We start from the raw sequence: 22,230 nt of genomic DNA, 5'->3' as shown, positions 1-22,230 counted from the left end.
TGTTAAAAAATATTACCTGAGACAATCATCTAACACTGAAAAGATGAGCCAAAGCTGGACAGCATAAGTAACGATAAAAAGAGACGCACCTGGACAGACTTAATAATAAGCAGTGTTACCAGAAATGTTGGTAAATAAAGTGGAGTTTTGCTCCAAGGTGTTTAAAAGTTCCTCTGCAAAACCAGATTTATTTCTACTTTGTTTGGGTTTTTTATTGCTTGGATCAAGGAGAAATAGCAATAGTAATTTAAATTACCCATGTGTAACCTGCTTTAGCAATGTTTGATTTCTTAAGCTGCAGTATGCCTAGGAGATATTCTTAATACAAGACTCTTACAATTGTACAGGTTCTGGTATTGCTGCCATTAAAGCTTTCAGCTATGTTATCTTTAATGAGTTTCTATCTCACCACCTTTCTCCATGAACCTAATTAGAATGGTCTCAGATTTTTAATATTCTGCTCAACTATAATTTCCAGGATTTGCATGCTTTATCTCTTATTGATACCCTTGTAAATGAAAATTAGGATTGTATTTCCCACAGCATGGCAAGACAAAGCTATAAATACCTTTCAGCCTATATGTGTTAAATAATCCAAACCATGCAAAATTATTGCAAGGTAATAAATGTGCTACTGTGAGTCATACCAGCAACATCTACATTTTTATCATATGTTTATCAGTTTTGCTGAAGGAGGAGTCTCATTTTACTGCAGAATGGAAACAAAAAGACAAAGCTGTTCTTTGGCATATGAGCCCCCCTTATCTGGATTTGGTGCACATCCTCAGCCATAGTATTCTTTACCACCGCTAACAGTTTCCTGGATACAAGGATTCTGTGATACGTAATTTGAAACAAGGATCTTACAGTCAAGTTCAAGTTGTAACTAATAACCAAAACAGGGAACACTTATTTGAATTAATTTTCTGCAGACACCAGGTCCTACAAGATACTGAATAAAAAATAGATACCGCTTGATCAAGATTTCTCAGCAAAACAAATGTTTTAAGAATGCTTACTAGATTTATAAACTGAAAACACAGATGACAAGGGATTATGTGACATATTATTTTTGCCAGAGATCAGATTTAGTGGTACTTGTCTTCAATAGTAGAATTAAGTGATGGTTTATAGAGTTAGAACCTTCTCAGCCTCCATCTGTGTACAGATAAGTTGGAAAGGAAAAAAAAAATTTCAAAAACTGGAAAATTTTTCATGGATTTATGGATTAATAGATCTTGTCTCGCAAACCTGAATTACATTTAAGTGGGTAAAAAATGAGGGAAATAGAAATAAATCAGTAGGCATTATCTACTGCAATTTTAACAGGGCTATTTGTAAAGACCACAATGCAAGCTACCTGGAAAGCATATTAAGAGTTTCCCAGTGTTGTGATTTAAGATCTGGGGCCTAAGTTTTATGCTGCATCTTCTTCTTCAGCTGTTGCTTTCTGCACAGCATCTTCCTAACTGTTTTTATTTAGCACGAGCTAAGGCTTTTCCCATGTTGCAGTAAATTTTCCTTCCCCTTTCTTCCTAGCTTTGGTGCCCCCTTTGTAGCATCCTAGAAAGTTTCCCATAGTCATGTCTTAGCGACACAAATCAGTATTGAAGTGGTCTGCAGTGATCAAAGCAGTGTTCCTGCATGATAGTGAGTCATAAAATAAGGGGGAGGGAAGACTGGAAGTAGCAATCAAATTGGACATTTGCACTGTAGATTGATGAAAGACTAAAAAAATTCTTCAAAGAAGAAATACAGCTTTTCCCTAGAAAATCAGTTAAAAGCAGTCTCCTTACTTGGATAAGGTGATCAAGACAGAAAAATACGCTGCTTACTTGCACAGCTTATGAATGGGAAGTGAAATTCATGTGCATTAAATGCAGCCCAGTGCTGCCTAAATGCCCACTGGTGTGTCATTGTCAATGTGAGAAGAAGGCTCTCCCCCATAGCATTCAGCAGCTGCTCCCCACAGATGCTGCTGCCTGGGTCCTGGGGAGGCAGGTTTTGACAGCTGGCAGTCCTGTGAGACTGTAGCCTGTGGAAACAGAACACGATGTATTCCACCCATGTTGTCCGATTCAAGATGGACTGCAGGCATGAACAGTCATTGCAGGCTGAAATTCCACCCACAGGATGGGAAGTAGTTCCGCTCACGGCTGTTCACGGTTAGTTGCCAACTGCTTGTTTAAGAAGTTGTCTGAGTTACTCCTGACTTTCAACTTTTACTGCTCTTTTTTACTTTTACTCATGGCTTCCATGCAGTGAGGGAAAAGGAGGTATCTTATTTATATAGATGCTGCCTGTTGTGTCATTAGTTAAGTCACTGAAATGGTTGGAAGACCACTGCAATTGTTACATACATCTATCAAATAGGATTTATGTTTAGGATAGTCACATTTAAGATTTGTGTTTTCTGAGAACCATATTTCCTTTTTCTAGTAAAAGGTTAAAATAAAACAGCCAGATGATTCCTGAATCCAGTATTGTTATCAATATCTTGTCAAGGAAGAATATTATCTCTCAGATTTTTTATTGTCTTGACTGTAACAAGTATCATGTGACAGATTAAATCTGACAAACAGTATTTCACATGTACATAGTCTTGCAGCAGAAGAAGAAATATTTTGATTCGGATGATGTAAGAATGCTCCCAGTAACTGGAATCTGGGCTTGGCAGAAAAGCAGAAATGCCTTGCCTTGCCCAGTGTCACACTGATCAGGGTTCCTCATGAGCTATGGTAAATTATGACCTCTTGTAGTTCACGGGAAAGGCCACACAAATACATAGGGACAGTGTGCAACTTCAGCTGTGACTTCTCTCTGTCCAGTAAATTTTACAAACAACCTCCATAAAAAATGCAATGAAAGCAACACTTTAAATGAGAGTGTTGAAGGATTCTATATCTCCACTCTAATCTCAGTTCTGATGCCCAAATACATAAGAGAAAACTCCCTTCAGACAGATCAGGGAGCTCATGATTACTTTTAGTGTTTCACTAGCAACAGTATCAACTTATCAAAATTACCAAAATCTCAGCTTGTTAGAAGCAGACACACTTCAGTTGCAGGACTCTTCTCCTCAGTGTGTGTTTGGAGCTGTGCCTTAGCTCTGGTCAGGCTTTTTTGTTGGTTAAATAAAAAATGCTGGCACTGGTTGCTCACTTTGCATTTGCTGAAGGAACTAGTGCCAGCAACTAATGCTTTCCCTATCAGAGCAGATACAGCCAGCAGTGTCTGTTGTTTCATTAGCCTCAGGGCAAGACTGATCAAGGCCAATGACACACAGTCAATTCCTCATCTTCCTCTCGACATATTGCAGTGCCTATCTGGAAGGAGATTGCAGATGGTGACTGCTTTGACACCTTAGAAACAGGAGACGTATGGATGGGATTAATTTCACGTAACTTTAGACATCAACAGGCATCCATCTTCATCTAGAATGAGTCCCTTTAGCCATCTTTTATAGCATAGAAAGATAAACTTGCACATTTAGAGCCTAATGCACATGGTCTTTTTGCATCAAGTACCTCAGAAACTGTGTGTTCACAATGCTTCTGTGTCTCCACAGACTAAGAAGGGAATCCATTTGAAGGTTTGATGCTGTTGCCCGTGTCACATGCCATTTGAAGTGTTTTAGGTGATGAAGCTCACGAACACCTACCTCCTACTCCAAAAAGGCATAGCTACACAGTAGGTCCTGTGTCATATTTGCCAAACCTATCTGACCTGACAGCCTCTCAAATGGCACCAAATGCCTAAGGAGCAGAAAACTGAATAAAGACTGAGGTGTCCACATTTAACCAGATGAACCCCGTCCACTTGTTTTTATCCACAAGTTTTAAATCCACACGGAAAGGATTTGGTGTATGGAGCACTTCCTGGGCCTGTGGTTTATGCAAAAAATACATCTGTTAAAAAAGTGAATGAACTTTTCTTCAATAACAAAAAAACTTTGAAAAGGAAGCTCAGAGAGATCAAGTGAGATCCATCTCCCTGCTTTGCCAGAAAGTAAATAATGAAGACGCACAACAGCTCCTTTACCCCTTTCCACTACTGCCTGGCCTTATTCAGGGGCATACACAGGCACAGAACACATGTACCCCTCAGCAATATCGGCTGATGACTTCATGGTGCAAGCACACTTGCAGCAGGAGCCACATCAGCACTTTCTCTAAGAAGAGCTGCAGAAACAGCAAAGCTGGCTTATACAAGTCCCTCATAATTGTAATGTGTGAGTATCTCAGAATATTTAACAGGTTTATCTTTAGAATAATTCCATGAACTAGGATAACTCCATGTTTTCTTGTGTCTTTCATTACAGTCATCTATTTCTGTATAGTTGTCAGAGATACCAGCAGAACCTCTGAAAACAGGAACACTCCTGGTGTTCAAGCAGCTGCCTGAGCACTCGAACTGTTCAAGAGAGGACCTCAGAACAGACTGATGTTTTAAAGAAAAATAAACAACAAAATGCACTACATTATATAGTACTTCTTCATGGTATGGAATACCTTATAGTACATTAAAAAAATAATCTTTGAATTTTGCATTCATTCCAACATTCTTTTTATTTCAAAATTTGGAAAAATCCTCTTTGTTTAGAACCCAACATGAACAGCTAGAAACAGTCATAATGAATCAGGCGGAACCTCCCCCCATATTAGGTTAAGTAACTGTTTTTCAGACTGAAGCATTTATGAATTACAGAGGAAGGAGGATCAATCTACATTTTGATCTTTCTCAATTTAAGCAAGCACTAAATATTAAGGCTGTGATCATACTGACTGGAACAGCAAGTTTAAAATGTTTCATTGCCAATTTCAGTATGATAATTGAGACTAAAGCTAAATAAATACTTTATTATATTAACCTAAACCCAGAGCCTGAGACACTAGAAGATACTCATAAACTAGCTACTAAAAGTGAGGGAGCAGTGAATGATTTTTTGACCGATATTTCTGTTTGTGCACTGATTTGCTCTGCCTCTATTACCCACTACAGACCGACAGACAACCCCATCGTCAGGTAGCTGGGAGTCACAGTCCATTTTTACATGGGTTTTGGCCAAATTTGGAAGCAGCTCTAAGCACAGGCTACGGAGAGCCTGAAATACAGGCATGATTTTACTTCAGATCTGAGAAGTGTAGACTCAGTGGGATGACACTGGAACCTCACACACTGCCAGAACAAAAAGGATTAATATTTGCTGTTGCTTATAGGAATTTGCCGAGGTAAATCATCTACTGAAAGGCATCTTGGTTTTTCCATGAATGAAAAAAACCCTTGCCAAATAGCACAGGGAAATAAATGGAAATGGCCAGAACCCAAATAGTTAAGAACAAAAGAAATATTTTGTGTACCCTAATATCCATGAATACAGGATTTCCTGTAATAATAAACTACTAGTCAGCATTTAATTAAAAAACAAACAAGAAAAAAAAAAAAAAAAACAGACATAAAAGTGATTGAGAAAAAGTACATGTTACATTCGAAGAGAATTAAAAACATAACTAGCGCTATGCCTTCTCCCTCTTGCTGGAAGATACTGACACTGTAAGATAAGGGAAAGGTATTTTAGTTTGGCTCCCTATAAAAACAGCCGCAAGGTCAGACATGAAAGGAGCCTATTTAGAGACAGCACAATTTGAACTAATTAAGTTCCTTCTCTTTTCTCAAATTCTGATGTCCCATGATGTAGGAACTCCAGAAAGAAGACGATTGGCATGTTTTTTGTATACTTTACAAAATGGTTCTTTTTTCTGTGTATTTTTATGATCTTCAGCTAGATAGAGAAGTCTGTCATTATCCTGCAGTAAGAGACAAAGCCTTTTGGAAAAGCAAACACAATTTGAAAGAAATCAAATATAACTTCAGAATTAATACACATGTGGCTACAGTCAGCATGATTTTTAATACTTATTAACAAAGCCAAATGACATTAGATGCTTTCCTTATCATATACGATAAGTTTTGAGCTTTGTTACTGAAGATTTTTAACATTTTATCCAAGTATTCAGAGAATGTAATTTCAGCTCCATCCTATGATTATTTATTATCCTAGTTGTTTGTATAACAGAATGCATTATTTGCATCTCCAATCCATAATATAATAGGATGATGCAATACAAATATTTCCATCTTACAAGCAAAACAGCACAATTCTTTTACACACAAAGGTAAATAAGAACTGCAGAGGAGTCCTTCTGGGTTTTAGGTAACATCACTTATTCTAGAAGCAGGCAGCCATATCGTGAACTGATCGTGATTCATTTTAAATTTCGTTAGGGCTTTTGGTTTAAGAATTTTTCCCTTCACCACTCCTACTGGTAGGTTGTTCCAGAAACACACCATTTTGGTAGCTGGACATCTTCTAATCTCCAACATCAATTTATTGCCAGACTACACTGCCCCATGCTCTCTTTCCTCCCATAATCCAGTTGAAACTAATGAGATTAGCCAAATGAATAAAGCAAATTGGAAAACTATGCATTACAATATTTTTAAAGATCTTATTCTTAAACCCCATGATTAGATATTTAATTATTTCCCAGGCACTGAACACCTATTCAAATTATTTTCACAGACTATTGGCAATTGGATTTGTTCCAAAACACAAGAATAAAGACCTAATATTTAATGTTATGTGGAGGAAAACATTGTAAATACAATCTTGCAAAAATCAAAATAAGAAAAGCAATTACTTTATCAATTTAGTTCCAACAGTATTATGCATGTTAACAAAAGATAATCATAGCAAGCATGTTGATAAACATTTCTTACTACCATATAAGATATATTTTACAGAATTACAGCTGAAAGAGGCCATTCAATCATTTGTATAATACTGTATGCAGATAAACCACCTGCATATCAGATCAGAATTTCACTTAATTACAGCAGCATTAAGGCCCATCAATTACATATTACTAAAACACATCTCCAAGGCAGACACCCATCCTTGATCAGAAATGTCAAGAAATGAATAATCCAGCACTGCATTACATATTTGCTCCAGTAGTTAAACTAAAAAGGTACATTAATTTTATTCTGCAGTGTCCCACCTCCAATCACTGTTTAAAAACAAACTGACATTATTTCCACAGTTTAACTTCTATTCCCAGGTGATTCTTGCTTTTCATTGCTCCTGAAGTAAAATACCGCAACTATAGTTCATTTTCTGCCTGTGTATTTCAATTTCACAAATTCACTGCTCCACTGTTTACATATCAAAGGCCACTTACACACTTTTTGCCATAGGTTTGCACTGGATGTTAATGTAAAAAAAACCCACCACCTTTAATCTAGTACAAAGTGCAGTTTCAAGTCACTGGTAATCATACAAGATCTTTATACTCTGACATGTAGCCACTCTTCGTAAAGGTATTGTGTTTGGTTGCAGTAAAAAGCATTTTGTTTGAACCAATTCATTTAACAGAACACTGTACTGGACAGTCTGACATAATCGTTACCTGTCATTTCACCAGTCTTCAGTCCATCTTGTCCTCAAAACCGATTAATCATTTGTGAAAAGCACAATCACTTAATCTGTTTTTTTTACACTACATTCTGCTACCAGATTCTTACTCACGCTGGGTTAGACCATCTTTAAGAACATACAGTGTTGATCCCAGCAACATGTTATATTGTGCAAATGAATCTGGCAGAGTCTGGTCCTTGACAAGGGAAGAATAACTTGCTTTTTTTTTTCAGAGTCATTAAATTTCTAGAAAATTCACCTGTATCTCCCAAAGAAACAGATACAGACAGAATTTAGGAAAAACAAATACATCTAACTGTTCACTTTGCTTCACTGAAGCCCTGTATAATAAGCTGACGCAAAACTATGCTATTAACACTGCACAATCATTAACAGTGTGGGTATTGGTGTGTACGAATACATTTTCTTGGAAGCAACAGTTCTATCAATATTTCTACCATTTACTTCAGAAATTATGTAAATGTTTTCACAACTGACAATTTAAATCAAGGAAAATTATTCCCCCCCTTCAAAGACAATTTTACCCCCCTATTTCAGACAACAACAACAAAAGCTTCTATTGAGGAATACAAATTAAAAAAACAAACAAAAAAAAAAATTTTATATCTTGAAATGCAGCATACCAGATTTGTGGTTAGCATATATCACCCTTCAATGAAAAATGCAGTTTAATATGTACACAGCTCTTAAGAGAACTCATGAAGGTGGTCACTGACTGAAATACTGTCACTGAGTCAGCTCTAACAGTTTGATTAGGAAGGATATTGTGCTTCTGAAGTACTTCCTACATAAGCTACTTCTCACACTGTAAAGGAAGCCAGAGGAGAAAAATACTACCAGCTAAGAGCTGAACAAACAACCACTCACACACAGAAATGTGTAATGGTGGAAGTCTTTTCAGTATACTTCAGACAGTGATTCTAATATATTGCAACAGGGAGGTAGTTTGCCATTCTTTAATCAGTTATGATTTCATGTCTTCCCAGGAAACATTTATACTCATTATCCCACTTGTTTCTGATTTATGTACAGTTTTCAAAATTTACAGCTTACAGCGAGCTGTGAATTACAGTCTTGTTTTATTCTATGGTATTTTTATGGTCTAGATATAGTGGATGATTCAATTAAATCACATGGACCTTTACACAAAAAGAAAATATTAGGGCATAGAGATTTTCACATTCTAATTTTCTCAGTTCTTCAGCTTAAAGAAGAAAGAAAAAATATGTGTAGCATTTACCTGTAGAAGGCTGGAGGAGCAGCTTCCCTCATCCCAAAACTGCCCTGTTCGTTTTCAAGGTAGTAGGGTACCTGTTGGCTGTGATGATGGATGAAGGGTGAGAGCTGGGGCGCCGTTTGCAAGAACACCACCGGGCTTGGTGGGACATTGTTCAGAGAGTGAAATCCTGCCAGACTGCTGGACCCAAAAGATTCAGAAGTGGGGGCATAACTGAGAGTAGTAGAGCTGTACACTGGAGCCGTAGTACCAAAATCGTAAGTGGCCCCTTCTGGGTAGTTAAAAACTCCTGTCTTGTTGCTCTCCACGTACATGTCGCTGAGCGATCTTTCCAGGGGAATCTTCAGCTGAGGTCTGCCCAGTGTCTCCAGTTCAGTGCCTTGAATCTGGTGCAGCAGGGTAACTCCAGAGGTTTTGGTGTGAAGGGTCATGGTCAGTGCTAGTGGCAGTGAGCAACGGACATATCTGCTTTTACTGTCAACAGCAAGATCGGCAGCTGGCAGTCCACCTAAAAAAAATACCAGAACCTATTCTGAGGCTCAGCAGAAATCATAATAAAGCAGCACTACACAGGTATTCTTCTAACCTCGGCAAGGAGGAGGATACAAACAAACGCAGAGTGAGCACTGAAAACGCACATTCTCTCTCTCCCTCCCTCCCTCCCTCTCCTTCTCTCTAACTTTTAGGAACTCCTCATCTGTGCTAATATGCATTATAAGGCGCTGGCCACGAGCCAGGAACTCTTGCCTTGTGCCGACGTTGGTTTAAACATCACTTCAGAAACAATTAGTTTTGGAGTTATACCAAATAATTGTCCCACTGAATGTTACTTCATTCTTACTAGTTGTTTAATTTTTTCACTTCAGGGTAGGCAGCGCTCTGCAGCGACTAACGGGAAAGGACACTTAAATCCAAGCAGGAAGAATAGTCCAGTGGTCAGGCAGACTACTGCCTTTTATTTCCTCAGCAGGCTCCAATCTATCTGTGCTTATCTCGCCTTCTGTTTGATTCATTTTCATGTTTGCTTGAAATATGTAATGTGTACATTGCAATGACCCTGGGTAGGACTATGCTGTAACTGAGATAGGGCAAAGCAGAATGTGTGTGTGTGTGTGTGTGTGTGTGTGCGCGTCTGTGCGCGCAAGGGTGTACATCTCTCTCTGTGCGTGTAAGCGTGTGCATCTGTGTACATTTGTGCATGTGTGTGTAATCAGACTCAGTCAATAAAACCAAAATTAAAGGGTGTCTGATATCTATGTAGAAGAAAAGGTTTATAATAAACTTTCATCAGTAATAGCAACTTGAAGTTACTAGAGTGTAAAAGTAACATTAAAAATGAAGGAAAAACTATAGATAAGCATAGAAATTTCTGTCTGCTTCTTTTTAGGTTGTAAAATGATGAAAAAAAGCATAATTCAGACTTTGCCACAGGAAGATCCTAAAAGTTAGAAAAAAAATATTTGATTGCATGACACATGAATTGAATACAGGACATTCCTTTTCCTAGTCTTGTGAACAAAAGGTCAGCAAACCTGAATTTTCAAATCAGAGTGGAAAACCAAGTAATCTAAAATAATCAAATTGGATCAGCTTTAAAATAAAGTGAAATGCCTCTTACAGTTATATTTAGGAAGAAAAATAAAAGAGAGAGAGAGAGAACATAATGAAAAGGTGTGGCATGCATGCTTTATCTTGCAATCTCATTCCATATAATTTTAACTTTGCACAAACCAGTTCTCCTGAACCAGCTAAATGAAAGCCTCCAGAAACTGTTTCAAGCTCTCTAGCTTTATTGCTGTGGTCTGTGCTTGTCAGTGAAATAGGTTAATGCCAACCCTAAATGCATTAATATATGGGCTCCAGTCAGTAAGCTTTGAATACCAGCAAAGCCTACAGTATACTTAAACAACTCTACCGTTACTCGGCTCAACCCTCAAAAAACCCAAGAAACTGAAAAATTGATTTTGAAGGTCACTAATAGCTTCAAGAAAAGTTTACTTAAAACGGGTTTATTTTAGTAATAATACTATGTTTTCAGAACTTCTACTAAACCAGCCAAAGTTACTTATATTTGCAAGATTATTCTGAAACAATATAGATTTGTACTTCTGAAGGCACACAACTAAGACAGCAGCACACACACAGATAATGTACTTGATAGATTTCCTCACCCACCCAGCCACCCTCTCTACCTTGTTCAAATTTCAGATTGTAGACTTTGATCAGAGATAAGCTTGTTTAAACAACACTGGACTAAACATGTTCCCAGTTTAAAAAAAAAAATAATAATGAGACAATCATACCCAGCAGTTCAGAAAGTCTTCTAAGAGTTATTACGAAAATATGCCAGACAGTGTGAGAGAAAAAAAAGTGTGTGTGCATGTTTGCATAGAGTGGGCGAACGTGTATCTGCAGAGCCTCACAAACCAGCGAGCAAGCACAGCTCTCAGCAGCCAGTCTGCAGGGCTACACAGACTGAAATGAGTGGCAGTTATGAGCTTAAGGTCAGTCGATCTCATGGATTTCATTTTGTGCTTCAGTAATACACAGGAAAAGCATTATCTCGTATTAAACTGCATAATCTGAGAATCATTGTGAACCTGCCTGTCGTAAGAAGTATTTGCATCTATATCGTGCTACGAAATGGACTTTAAACTTTTATTTAAAGCATTATCCAATGTGTACACTATTTTAAAATTACTACACTGACATGTAATAAAATGCTCCGGCATAATAGCTATGCAAGAAGACAGAAGATATAAGTGTGCACACAGAGAGCTGACTTCTCAGTTCATCCTGTACAGCCTCAGTGCTCCTTACTTGCAGTTTTTAAAAACCTCATTAATTATTTTGGGAGGGTATTATGTTTTCAGGGAGAGAAATATTTTAAATTTCTACCATATGCAAATAGCATTAAAACACACAGTCGGGTTAAGTAAAAGCACTATCACTTCTGCTCCATACCATTTACACTAGGGACACTATGAGCAGCTTTTTAGAAGCCTGAGTGGAAAGTCACAGTCCTGCACCCTATGTGGGCTCAGCAATAGATAGGTGCCATTATCCCTGCAGCACATGGCCTGGTACACATTTCAGAAGAAATAATGTGAGTGCCACCAACAAGGTCTTAGGGGTTGGCTGGTGATCCCTGTGAGAGTATCCCGTAATGTTTGGCTCACTCTTTCTGCGGAAGGAGAACAAGAGAGCAAGGGTGAGGCTGGGGTGGGGCAGTTAGTCAATCTCAATCCCAGGAAGAAAGTGAATTGTTTATTTGTGTATACTGCATAAAATCAATTTTTGATTCTGCACACTATATGTGGGATTTTTAGCTACCAAAAAAAAAGCTGTGAAATGCATCAGATTATCAGAGGGAGTTATTTTTCTTCTCTTGACTATCCTGCTTGCTCCAAAGTAACATATACTGCAGATTCACTCCCCTTTGGAGATGGCATTAGGTGCCTCTGCTTGTGAGCTCACCCCCCAGAGAAATGATACCTAAGTTTCTAAAAGCTGGTCTTTGTGCTTAAAGGCCAGAACTTAGTTCACCACCCAGTTTTATTACTCTGATCTATTAGATGTTAGGTTTTGCATGTTATGAGCACAATATGAAAATGTGTGGATATAGCAATAATATTTGTTAGTTTTTACCAGTGGACATGAAGTCCACTGAATCCACTTTACCAGTGGACATGAAGTCTATGCAAAAACTTGGTTTCGCTAAATACCACTTCATGTATGCCTTTAAAAATATGCAGATCTCATACAAAAGGGCCTGCACCAAAACCAGGACAACCATGTATTTTTAAGAAAATCACACATAGTAATGACAGACAGTAAATAAAAACGTGTTTTGGCTTCAGCATGTTCATTTCCGGTGCCAGAAGCAAATTAAGAAGTGTTCAAAAATACTTCGAAAATGGGAAATCTAGCTTTTCAGATATGGTAATTTCTCCACTAATGTGTATTCAGCTGCAACCAAGCTGGCCTACATATTTCTCTCATCTTAAAGGCCTAATATTGTTCTGGAGTTAGGAAGCACATACTACAGGAGGAAGAAATCTATCCCAGCCTTCCTCAGATATCCATAAAAATAGAGAGAAACTGGTTCTACAAAGTCTGAAGATCTGCTAAATTTATATCATGTATAGATTGTTTATTCACTGTATTTATGAAGTTGGAGAATATATAAATAATAACACTGGTTTTGATCCATCTAGATTTATGGATGTGTGATATGTATCCATATGCTAAAATAGGGAAGAAACAGGAAGGAGAGGAAGAATGGCAATTAATACTGAAGAAACTGGAGAGGACAGTCCACTATGACTGAAGATTACTTCAGACATGTTGACAAGGAAGGTCAAAGCAGAAATTGCTTCTTCATACACAGTGATTTTTAGGGACACTGAGTCAGGGATGAGTTTCTGAAACACTGAACGTTTAGACACTATCCTTCTCATGGAAATGAGAAACTAATAGATTAAGTGAATGGAAGTGACTACTGATTAAATCCCATGTTCCCCTTTTTAAAATTGCAACCTTTCTATTTTCATTTTCTAGATATGCCATCGTTCCAGTGTCCAACTCGGATTTTCCAGAGTAAGGAATTGACGCTAAATTACATTAGTAAAATACTGAATGTAGTAACATTAAAAGTAAATCACATTTCTGTTGCTCTGTGGTTTAATTAACATTATTTGCAGCTGAGGTATATTTAGATATGTTTCTAAAAGCAAATTCTGCTTGTTTCAATCCATTGATGAACAGTGTGTTTCTAATTTCTACAGTTAATTTCTACATTTCTGTCTTTTTTTTTTTTTGGGTGAAAACCAGCCAGAGTGATCAGATTAAACTACCAGATCCATGCATAGTGCAGTTTGGCTCAGTTGGACTATCAGTCCAAAACCCTTAACAGCTACAAACAGAAGGGTACTGAATCAAATTCAGGATTCTTACCATAACAGACAACATGAACATAGTTTCACTTCAAAACTGGAAAACATCTTTAAAAAATAAGAGTAGTAGCCTCCTTCCACTGATTGCAAATAGTGGGGTACCAGCAAAATGGACTCAGAAACATAAAAAAAAGGAAAAGAATAGACAACGAAAAATTACAGAAAATATTACTCTAACTTATCTAAATAACTAAAAGAAAGTTTTGGGGTTTCCAGTGCCACAGGAATTTTCTGTTAACTAAAAGTCTTGAAAGCTAGCTGGGAATGGTTAAAAAAAAAATCAGTTTACAGAAAAAAAATTGAAGGAAGAAACAACTGGACAGATTCTTGGTTCTGGAGAAGATAAAATAGCAGATTGAGGGAAAAGGAGATGAAAGTAAACACACTACACAAAGACTATTCAAATTATAGGAATCTTTAAAGATAGAAAAACTCCTAATCCTACAATGAGCTTTTTTCAGCACTAGTTTTAGTAAGTATTCCAACAAAAATGGTAAACTTAGAACATATACTATAAATTTTCCATAAACCTGCTGACAGTGAGAGACCATAAACTTCGTCGCTTTGGTTCCACAGCTATAAAGATAGAGACTTTTTTTAGCTGCTGCAATTAAAGAAGAATCTATTGCACATAACAGGAGGAACATTATGTTTTTCCAAGATTCCACTGTAACATTACAGAGAAATTATGTTGTGTTTAGTCCAGTGAGGAAACTCCTCAAGATAGACAGCTGGAGAACAGCACCATCTACCCCACTGCTTTATAAATCTCTGAAAAAAAAGAAAAAAAAAAAATCTTAAAGCCCTTAATACCACTAGGCAAAGCAAGAGATATGCTTAAAAATTCCTTAGGCTCTTAGTAGAGATAAGTGCTTCACCCTGTTATTGAGAGTTTTTAACATTTAAAGTTTTATAAGTTGATATGAAGATGTATTCTTGTTTGTTTGTTTGTTTCCCCCACCCCCAAATAACTTGCCAAAACCAGACATGGCACCAAAAGGCTGGACCCAAGATTCTTAATTCCAAATTTATGTTTCAGGTTGGGTTTACTGTTGAAAGGGGAGCTTCTGCTTTCACATGTCGAATGTAAGTAGAAAATCTGAGACCATTTGTTTAAAATAGTTCTTATTCCAAACAGGGAACTGTGGAATTATATTAGTCCACACATACATTTATTAGTTTATAACATTTAAATGTACCTTTAGTTTTACCCATACTTTGTGTGAAAATATCTATGACATACTTTGAAATTATCTGTATAATCAAGAGAAAAAATCAGGCTGGGATGTCAGCATAGCTTTTGGGAAAGTATTCTGATGCCTTAAATTTTAATATTTTATTTACAGCTGTTTCTGATACTATCAGATTTTATCCCTTTCGGGTGGAAATTTTGCATGTCAGTTATGAGGTCAGAGAGAAAAATTTGGAAGTATCTGTGCTAACTGGAAAGAAATTTTTGCTTTTCCATCCTTAAACTTTTCTAGAAACAAGAAACCCTTTTTGCAGTAGCAGATTAGGGGTTTGGTGCAGGAACTTTGAATCTGGCAAGGAGCTGAAACTGTGTGTCACAAAACTGCCTTTCTGAAACTCCATCCACATTTGGCCAATATTTCAACGCTTGAAAAACTGGAAATTTTTAAGCGTTAAGATTTCTAAAAGCTCTCTCTTGACTGAGCCTGCTCTCTCAGATCCTAGTCCTGACTAGACTGGGCACAAAGCTTCCCAAATGAGTGAATGACATACTACCATCCAGACTAGTACAGATACAGAAAGTTCTCCCCTTTCCTTGCTCTTCTGGGGCAGAGTAAGAGTCTGGGATTAAATGCAGATTATTGTGTCAACTGAAATACTAAATTTCAGTCCCCAGATGTACAGACTGAATTTCCTGACACCAAAATGGGGCACCATCTGCTTTTTCAATTTGGCATTAGAAAAAAAAAATGTAGAAATGTACCCTTTCATGAAGGAGCAGGAGAAATACGGTAATATAACTAGCTTGTGCATTTTTCAAACTTTCAATCTCTAAGATGGGAGAGGATAAGACTAAATAATTGTGCCCAACTCATACAGAATAAATGACTTACTACATACATAAAATGGGCCAAAATACCTGAGTACTCTGGACAAACTCAAAAGTTATTAGCAAATACTGATGTTTCATAGAGTTAGCAGATGTTTTCACCGAGGCAGAAAAACAGAAGAAAAAAAGATGTTTCTCTACTTTCCTATACAAAATGTTAACCACTTATGAACAAAGACGTTCACTGGTAGAAAAGCAATGATACTATCATTTCAAATTAAGCAACATTCTGTGCTTAATCACAAACACAACATCTTAACAGACCAGTTCTCATGGATCTAGCTTCACACAAGAATGAGCTCCAAAATGCAAAACCATAGCTTAGCATCCCATGCCCATAATAATTTGTTGTGTTTATATCAAAGACAAATTCAATGGAGTGATTGATCACCATGAGTTAGCATTCTGAAAATGGCCCAGCAAGAAAACTTTGAAATTTTTCAGAAGGAAGACAGCTTTGTATCTATTGAGATTATCTTAAGGGTGAGGCGTCTTCAAAATGATCAAATATTATCATGCCTGAGTTCCCAAAAATAGTCAGAAATGAGCCACACACCCCATTTATATGGTAATATTAACAAAACTGATGAGTTTTTGTTATGAGATTCAAGGTGTGAAAGCTGAGCACAAAATTTCAGCATTGCCCAGCAAGGTAAGACAACTGTTGTACAACTTACTTCTAGTTGCCAGAGGACAGTTTGAGAAAACAAGTGCTGAAACAACTTCCTTAAATCTAGGATATCTTGGAGGAGAGATATGGGAATGGTATGGTTAAATGGTTAAAGAGAGAATATCTGAATGAAACTCTTAGGAAATGACTAAATAAGACTGCTTATAAAAGCAAGCCTGCTTCCCCAACCTGACAGCATAAGCTTTGCACAAGAACTGACACTTTAGGCAAGGGTTAAATGTGTGTCTTAACTAGAAGAGAACATGAAGAATCCTCTCAGATACCATTATAAATTTGTAACTGTGATACCTGTATTTCCATATTTGTAAATTCTTTATTTAGTCTAACCTTAAAGTACCCTGGGGTGATTTCAGGCTAACTGGCACACACTCTAGTAACACTATGCCTATAGAAGAGTAAATCTTTAAACTGATGAAGTACCATTAGTATAACACACAGTACAACGCAGTTGTTCAGATCACTTAAAAGACAGGTTGTACCTCTGTTGAACTACACAAACCAATGTGAATGTTAGTAGTACAGGAATCTGTGTGGAAAGAGCACCTTCTAGATATCAGGATTAGTACAAAAAAAAAAAAAAAAATCACCTTTTGACATGGAAGAATGGCAGAGGACATAGAATACACACAAACATTTTTCTCTCCCCTGCCTTTGTACCCACTCCTTCCCCCAGCATCTTCCACTGATTTGGCAGGTTTGCCTCCATTTGCTAATCAGCCATATTTCATAAATAATTAGTCTAATTAGCCACGTTTACAGTAGTATTTCTCAAGACTAATTTTCCTGCCAAATGCTTGACTCCGTACTGAACAAAAAGAGCCTCTAAGACTTCAAGTTTAAACGTGCATGCAAATGCTCTTGTGCAAGTGGACCCATGGACATGCCAAAAATGTGTAATGACATTCTCCTCAGGTAAACTCAGCTCTCTTCTCTCAAATGCTGCAGTATAAAACTACTTTTTTTCATAACTCTTGCTGTAGTTTTGGGTTACACTGTGACTGATACCTAAAAAAGGTCCAGCTCTATTTTTTAAAAAGACACATTTGCTAAGAGATTAAGAACTAAAGAGAAACACAAAGGCCTGGCCTTTTTATAATTTTCACACTTGAAGAAGCCTCAAATTAGGCCTATCAATGTGAGACTTCCTGTTACCCTTACTTCCTTTTGGCTTTCCCAAGTATGAGAAGCAAGTTCAGAGGCCCCAGACTGGTCAGGATATTTAAGCACAGCCTCAGGTAACAGGGCATGCTCAAACTGTAGCAAAAAAAGTCTCAGGGAGACCTTATTGCTATCTACAACCATGTGATCAGAGAATACAGAAAGTACAGGGCCAGACTCTTCTTGGAGGTGCCCAACAAAAGTTGAAGAGGCAACAGAACAGAAGTTGGACTATGGGATATTCTGATTAGATATTAAGTAAAAATTTTTACCATGAGAGTGATCAAATACTGGAACAGGCTGTACAGAGATGATTGGAACTCCCTGTCCTTTGAGGATGAGACTCAACCTTGAGTTCAAGGCTCAATGGGAGAGATCCCTGAGCAACATGATCGAAAAATACCTTATTTGAGCTGTGGTTTGTACTAGATGTCATTTTGACATCCTTTCCAATTTATTCTATGTATTTAATACACAGATCTGAAACAAATAATCAGAAGATTTTAATTACTTCAATAATGGTCTATTTCCCCATTCTCCACAGATACTGGATTTCAAGATCCCATTTAATGGTTTCAACCCTTCTGCTGCTCTTTGATCAAGACATGCCTTTTTTAAACTGGTCTGCTATTTTTCCCTAAATGAGATAGGAATTAAGGAAGCTCCATGGGAAAATTCACTCTTCCCCTCAATTAATCTACTCACTGGCTTGATTAATAAATTAGAGTCTCAGTTCCCTATCATAATATGAGTTAGGAGGGGAATAAAAAAAATCCATTAGCCTCACTGTACCTTCTCAGCATTTCTGTAAACTGCTCCAGTCATTATCCAAAATACCTTTGCTGCCCCTTGAACACCCACCAAGATCAAGGCAGTAAGTAGTCAGCCACCTTTTGTGGCTTCCACAAAACAAAACCAGCTGCCCCTTTTAATAGATGTGACTGCCTCCATCAAAAGACTCATTCTGAAGTGTCATTCCATGGGTCCTGTTCCCTCTGCCAATGTTTTTCTATGAATACATATGATGCAAGGACATCTACAGTAAAGTGATCAGAGTGTACAAGTGCTTGGAAGGTAGAGCCTAACTCCAAAGCAGAGGACCGTGCAGAATCGATCTTATGGTATGACCTAGTTTTCTTCACTCTATTTCTCTCCAGTAACGGTATTAAAATGTACTACATTTTAACACTTCACACATTCACATTTCCTTCCTAGAAGGTGATCCTCCAATTGAAAGATCCTTGTCGTAAGGTTGACCCTATCACCTCAAGAAGTTGTACTTCTTGTGACCGTGAGACCAAGATTAGTTTTCATTGAAATGGCTTGGAAAAGTCTTGGTGTTTCAACATTCCATTCTTGTCTACCAGGAGTATTTGGGCTCAGCTACTAGTAGCAGAAGTTCCTCATTTTCTGGGCATCTTCAGAGAACTGGATTTGCATTAGTTATTCTACTAATCACTGTCAATCAATCGCCTCTGCTATTGCAAGCATGGCTACATGTACCTGTGAATAACCTGCAGCCAGCACATCAAGTCCTCTTGTGTACTTTAGCTTCTCTTTATCCATTGGATTGTTGCCAGTGCCACACAAGGAAGGTGTATCAATTTACTTCTGGGCCTGCTCTCACAAAACTCAAGTCTAAAATGAGAAGTCCACAAAGGGTATCAGTTGTTGAACTAATCAGTGTTGATATACCGTATTCTGTATTCTCTCCTTGATGTCAAGAACTGGCTTGTTATTGCCACCACCAGTTCAGCAACAACTACAGCCACATCTGAGTGACTTATTGCTGCCACTGATCATCCATCTGGCACATTTTCTAGAAAAGCATGGCCAGGCAGCCAGTGTTAAGTAAAAATAGTCATGTTCAGCAGGAACGATACTGGCTGCAGTTATCCTCTGGAGACCCCAAGTGAAATAGCAAATTCAATATTCTAGATAGAAAAAGTGTTGTAGATACAGAGAAAGATGTTGTGAGTTAATAATTCATTAGGCCTTCGTAACTGGGAGCTGTAACTTCTGTTCTGGTGTGCTTTTAAAAATTCCCAATAAGAAATTAACAAAATATTTCTAATTCTAACAAAAAATCAGCACTTTTAGATGAGAAGTCTCACTAAGAGATTCCCTCAGAAGGTATTATTCCATTTCAGTAGCAGTAAGATGCATTTTGAAGCTAATTAGCAGCTTCTTCCATAACAGTTACAGTAAAGACACGCAGGACCAGGAAGATTTTGAAATGAATCCTTAAAAGACATTTTCAGATTCTTTTACATTTTTTATTTGATTTTTTCAAACAGGGACTATATTACTGAGAAGGATTGTAATAAATATATAGTCCTAAAACAGGTTGTCTGATATCATCTGTGATAATGTGAATCAGTCACTCTCTTTGGTAGAACTGATCATGATGAGCTAAGTTAATCAAGGCCTAAGTCTCTGATCCTCACACACACATCATCTCCAGCCATCAGGGAAGTGCAAAATTAACAGCCACAGAGGTTATGTCTCATTCTTTGGGAATAACTTACAAGTTTTCCAGAGTTCTGTTTCTATGATATAACATATGTTCCTTATTCCAGAGAAGTCCAATTTTAAAACTGACTAAAGTCTACAAGAATAGCCAGTGAATCTGAACCAAAAAGCAATGTGAAGCACTCATTTCTAGAGTGACTGTTATTTGTTCTCTGGAGCACCTTGTTGTGCTAGGTACAGTGTATACTTAGAACAAATAATGTTTACTTAATAGCCTCAATTTAAATATCCAGGCTTATGCTTTTGACTGAAAACAGCACCCTTAAAGAAAGAGTTCCTCCATTGCTTCATAAAAGTGAAATAGACCTGATAATGTCTCCTCTGCTTCCACTATAATGTTGCATGGTTTAATGAAACTAAAGTCTGTTTTCTAAACTCTTAAGTATCAAATCTTTTGATTAAGCTGTCAAATCAACAACTGCAAATATAAGAAACCTATATAGCACTAAAGAATTAGCATTAACACCAATTGTTCAAAAAATCAGAGAGTTACAAGGACGACAATTGGAGAAGACACTAACAAACCATGTAACTGAAGCATCAATATATGTTACAGCTGCTAAAGATTTCAGTTCTTGCCAGAACAATTATGAGCAACAGCAAAATCATTCCATTTCAGTGTTGTTTAAACAGTATCAAACAGAAAATGTTGTCACAATCATCTGCAGTACAGTCTGTCTCAAGGAGATGAGAAACAAACCCCACTCACAGAACAGGAAAAAAAAAAGGAAAAGCAGGGTAGGAAAAAAACTAGGCTTCTTGTTGGTGAAAGCTTACAAAGTCACTTCTATGCTTCTCTAGAAAGACAAAAATGCATTGTCATCTGTCGAGCGGAACAAATAGGACCTTAGTGATTCTGTAACATTTGCACTCTCTTGGCAGATATTAGCTTGTTTAAGGCAGTGAAGATCAAAGGAACTAACTAGGTGCCAACAGGAAAACAAAACAAAAAAAAAAAGCCAAAGTTATTTATTATTTCAGCATTCCCCTATCTTTATTTGTTCTTCTACTATTTTCATTGTTTTGTGCAACAAGATGGAGGTCTTCCTGAAACAGAGCAGTCAATAATTTAATGCAATGGTTCTTTTGCAATACTCCTGGGAGTTCAGAAACCCATCAGAGCAGTAGGTTTCCTATTCCTAAGGGTGTGTGAAATACACAGTTCCACATACTTATTTAGCACAATGGTCTACAAACCACAGAAGTTCTTAGCTATTAGTAATAAATTAGAAAAACAGAAAGTATGATCAGCAGTCATTGGCTTTGGAGATGTCTAATATGATAATATTGATATTTGATTTGAAACCATAGGAAAACCAGAGTTAATATTAACCAGTTGCCATTTTTCCAAGGAGGTGAGGCTACAGCTGCAAAACCTTTAAAAGCTGCAAACACTTCCGTCACAGACTTTTTACATCTGTGGTAATTTAAATTTTTAAGGTTTTTGTTTGTTTGTTTTGTGTTTTTGTTGGTGGTGTTTTTATTTTTCTTGGTGAAATATCAAGGCATTTAAGTTCTTATTGCATAACTAAGGGATAGGATTATTCCTAATAATTCCTAAATGAGATATTGCCATAATCAAAACCTCAGCAATGCATGACTTGTGCAACATGACAGACAGAAAGGGCAGACCTGTACTGTACAAAGACAACTAATACATAGACCCCCAAGCCATATTTGCATGTCTTGGCTCTGGAATGTGAAGACAGACTGCTACAAGAATGGTGGCATGTTCTGGTTGATTAACCCCTGTCTCTCTGATGGTGTAGTACCAATAGAGTTACATTGCTTTGTATAACAAGTTACTGTCTCTGGACTGTGTAATATATGAACTAACTCAGACAGTAATATTGCAGGATTCTTTCTACCACACTTCTCTGAATAGGATAGGTATGCTTAGAAAGGCTTCTTAACAGGGAATAAAACTGCTTGGTAGTGTAAATGCTCCACTGTATTGATTCTCCTCCCCTGAGTACAAACAGCTCTAGCATCATTAGAGCTGTATGGACTGGTGAGACTTTACAGCCCAGAACCAACGTGGTGACACTGTGAACAGCACCAGGAAAGCTGGAGTCCCTA

General features: G+C 37.4%; 1 protein-coding gene across 7 annotated transcripts in view; it reads right to left on the bottom strand.

The window, feature by feature from the left end:
- Nucleotides 1–22,230, bottom strand: part of ESR1 (estrogen receptor 1) — a 186,753-nt gene that overhangs the window by 103,467 nt on the left and 61,056 nt on the right. For all 7 annotated transcript variants that reach the window (XM_082049623.1, XM_082049624.1, XM_082049621.1 and 4 more), the window contains exon 2: nt 8,739–9,243. In XM_082049623.1, the coding sequence (XP_081905749.1) occupies nt 8,739–9,166 (428 nt within the window). In that variant the 5' untranslated portion in view covers nt 9,167–9,243. The remainder of the gene's footprint in view (nt 1–8,738; nt 9,244–22,230) is intronic.

This window comes from Streptopelia decaocto (genome assembly GCF_964273445.1).
Source record: "Streptopelia decaocto genome assembly, chromosome: 3".
Taxonomy (NCBI): Eukaryota; Metazoa; Chordata; class Aves; order Columbiformes; family Columbidae; genus Streptopelia; species Streptopelia decaocto.
The sequence above is the reverse complement of the archived record's forward strand: the minus strand, read 5'-3'. Positions and strand labels throughout refer to the sequence as shown.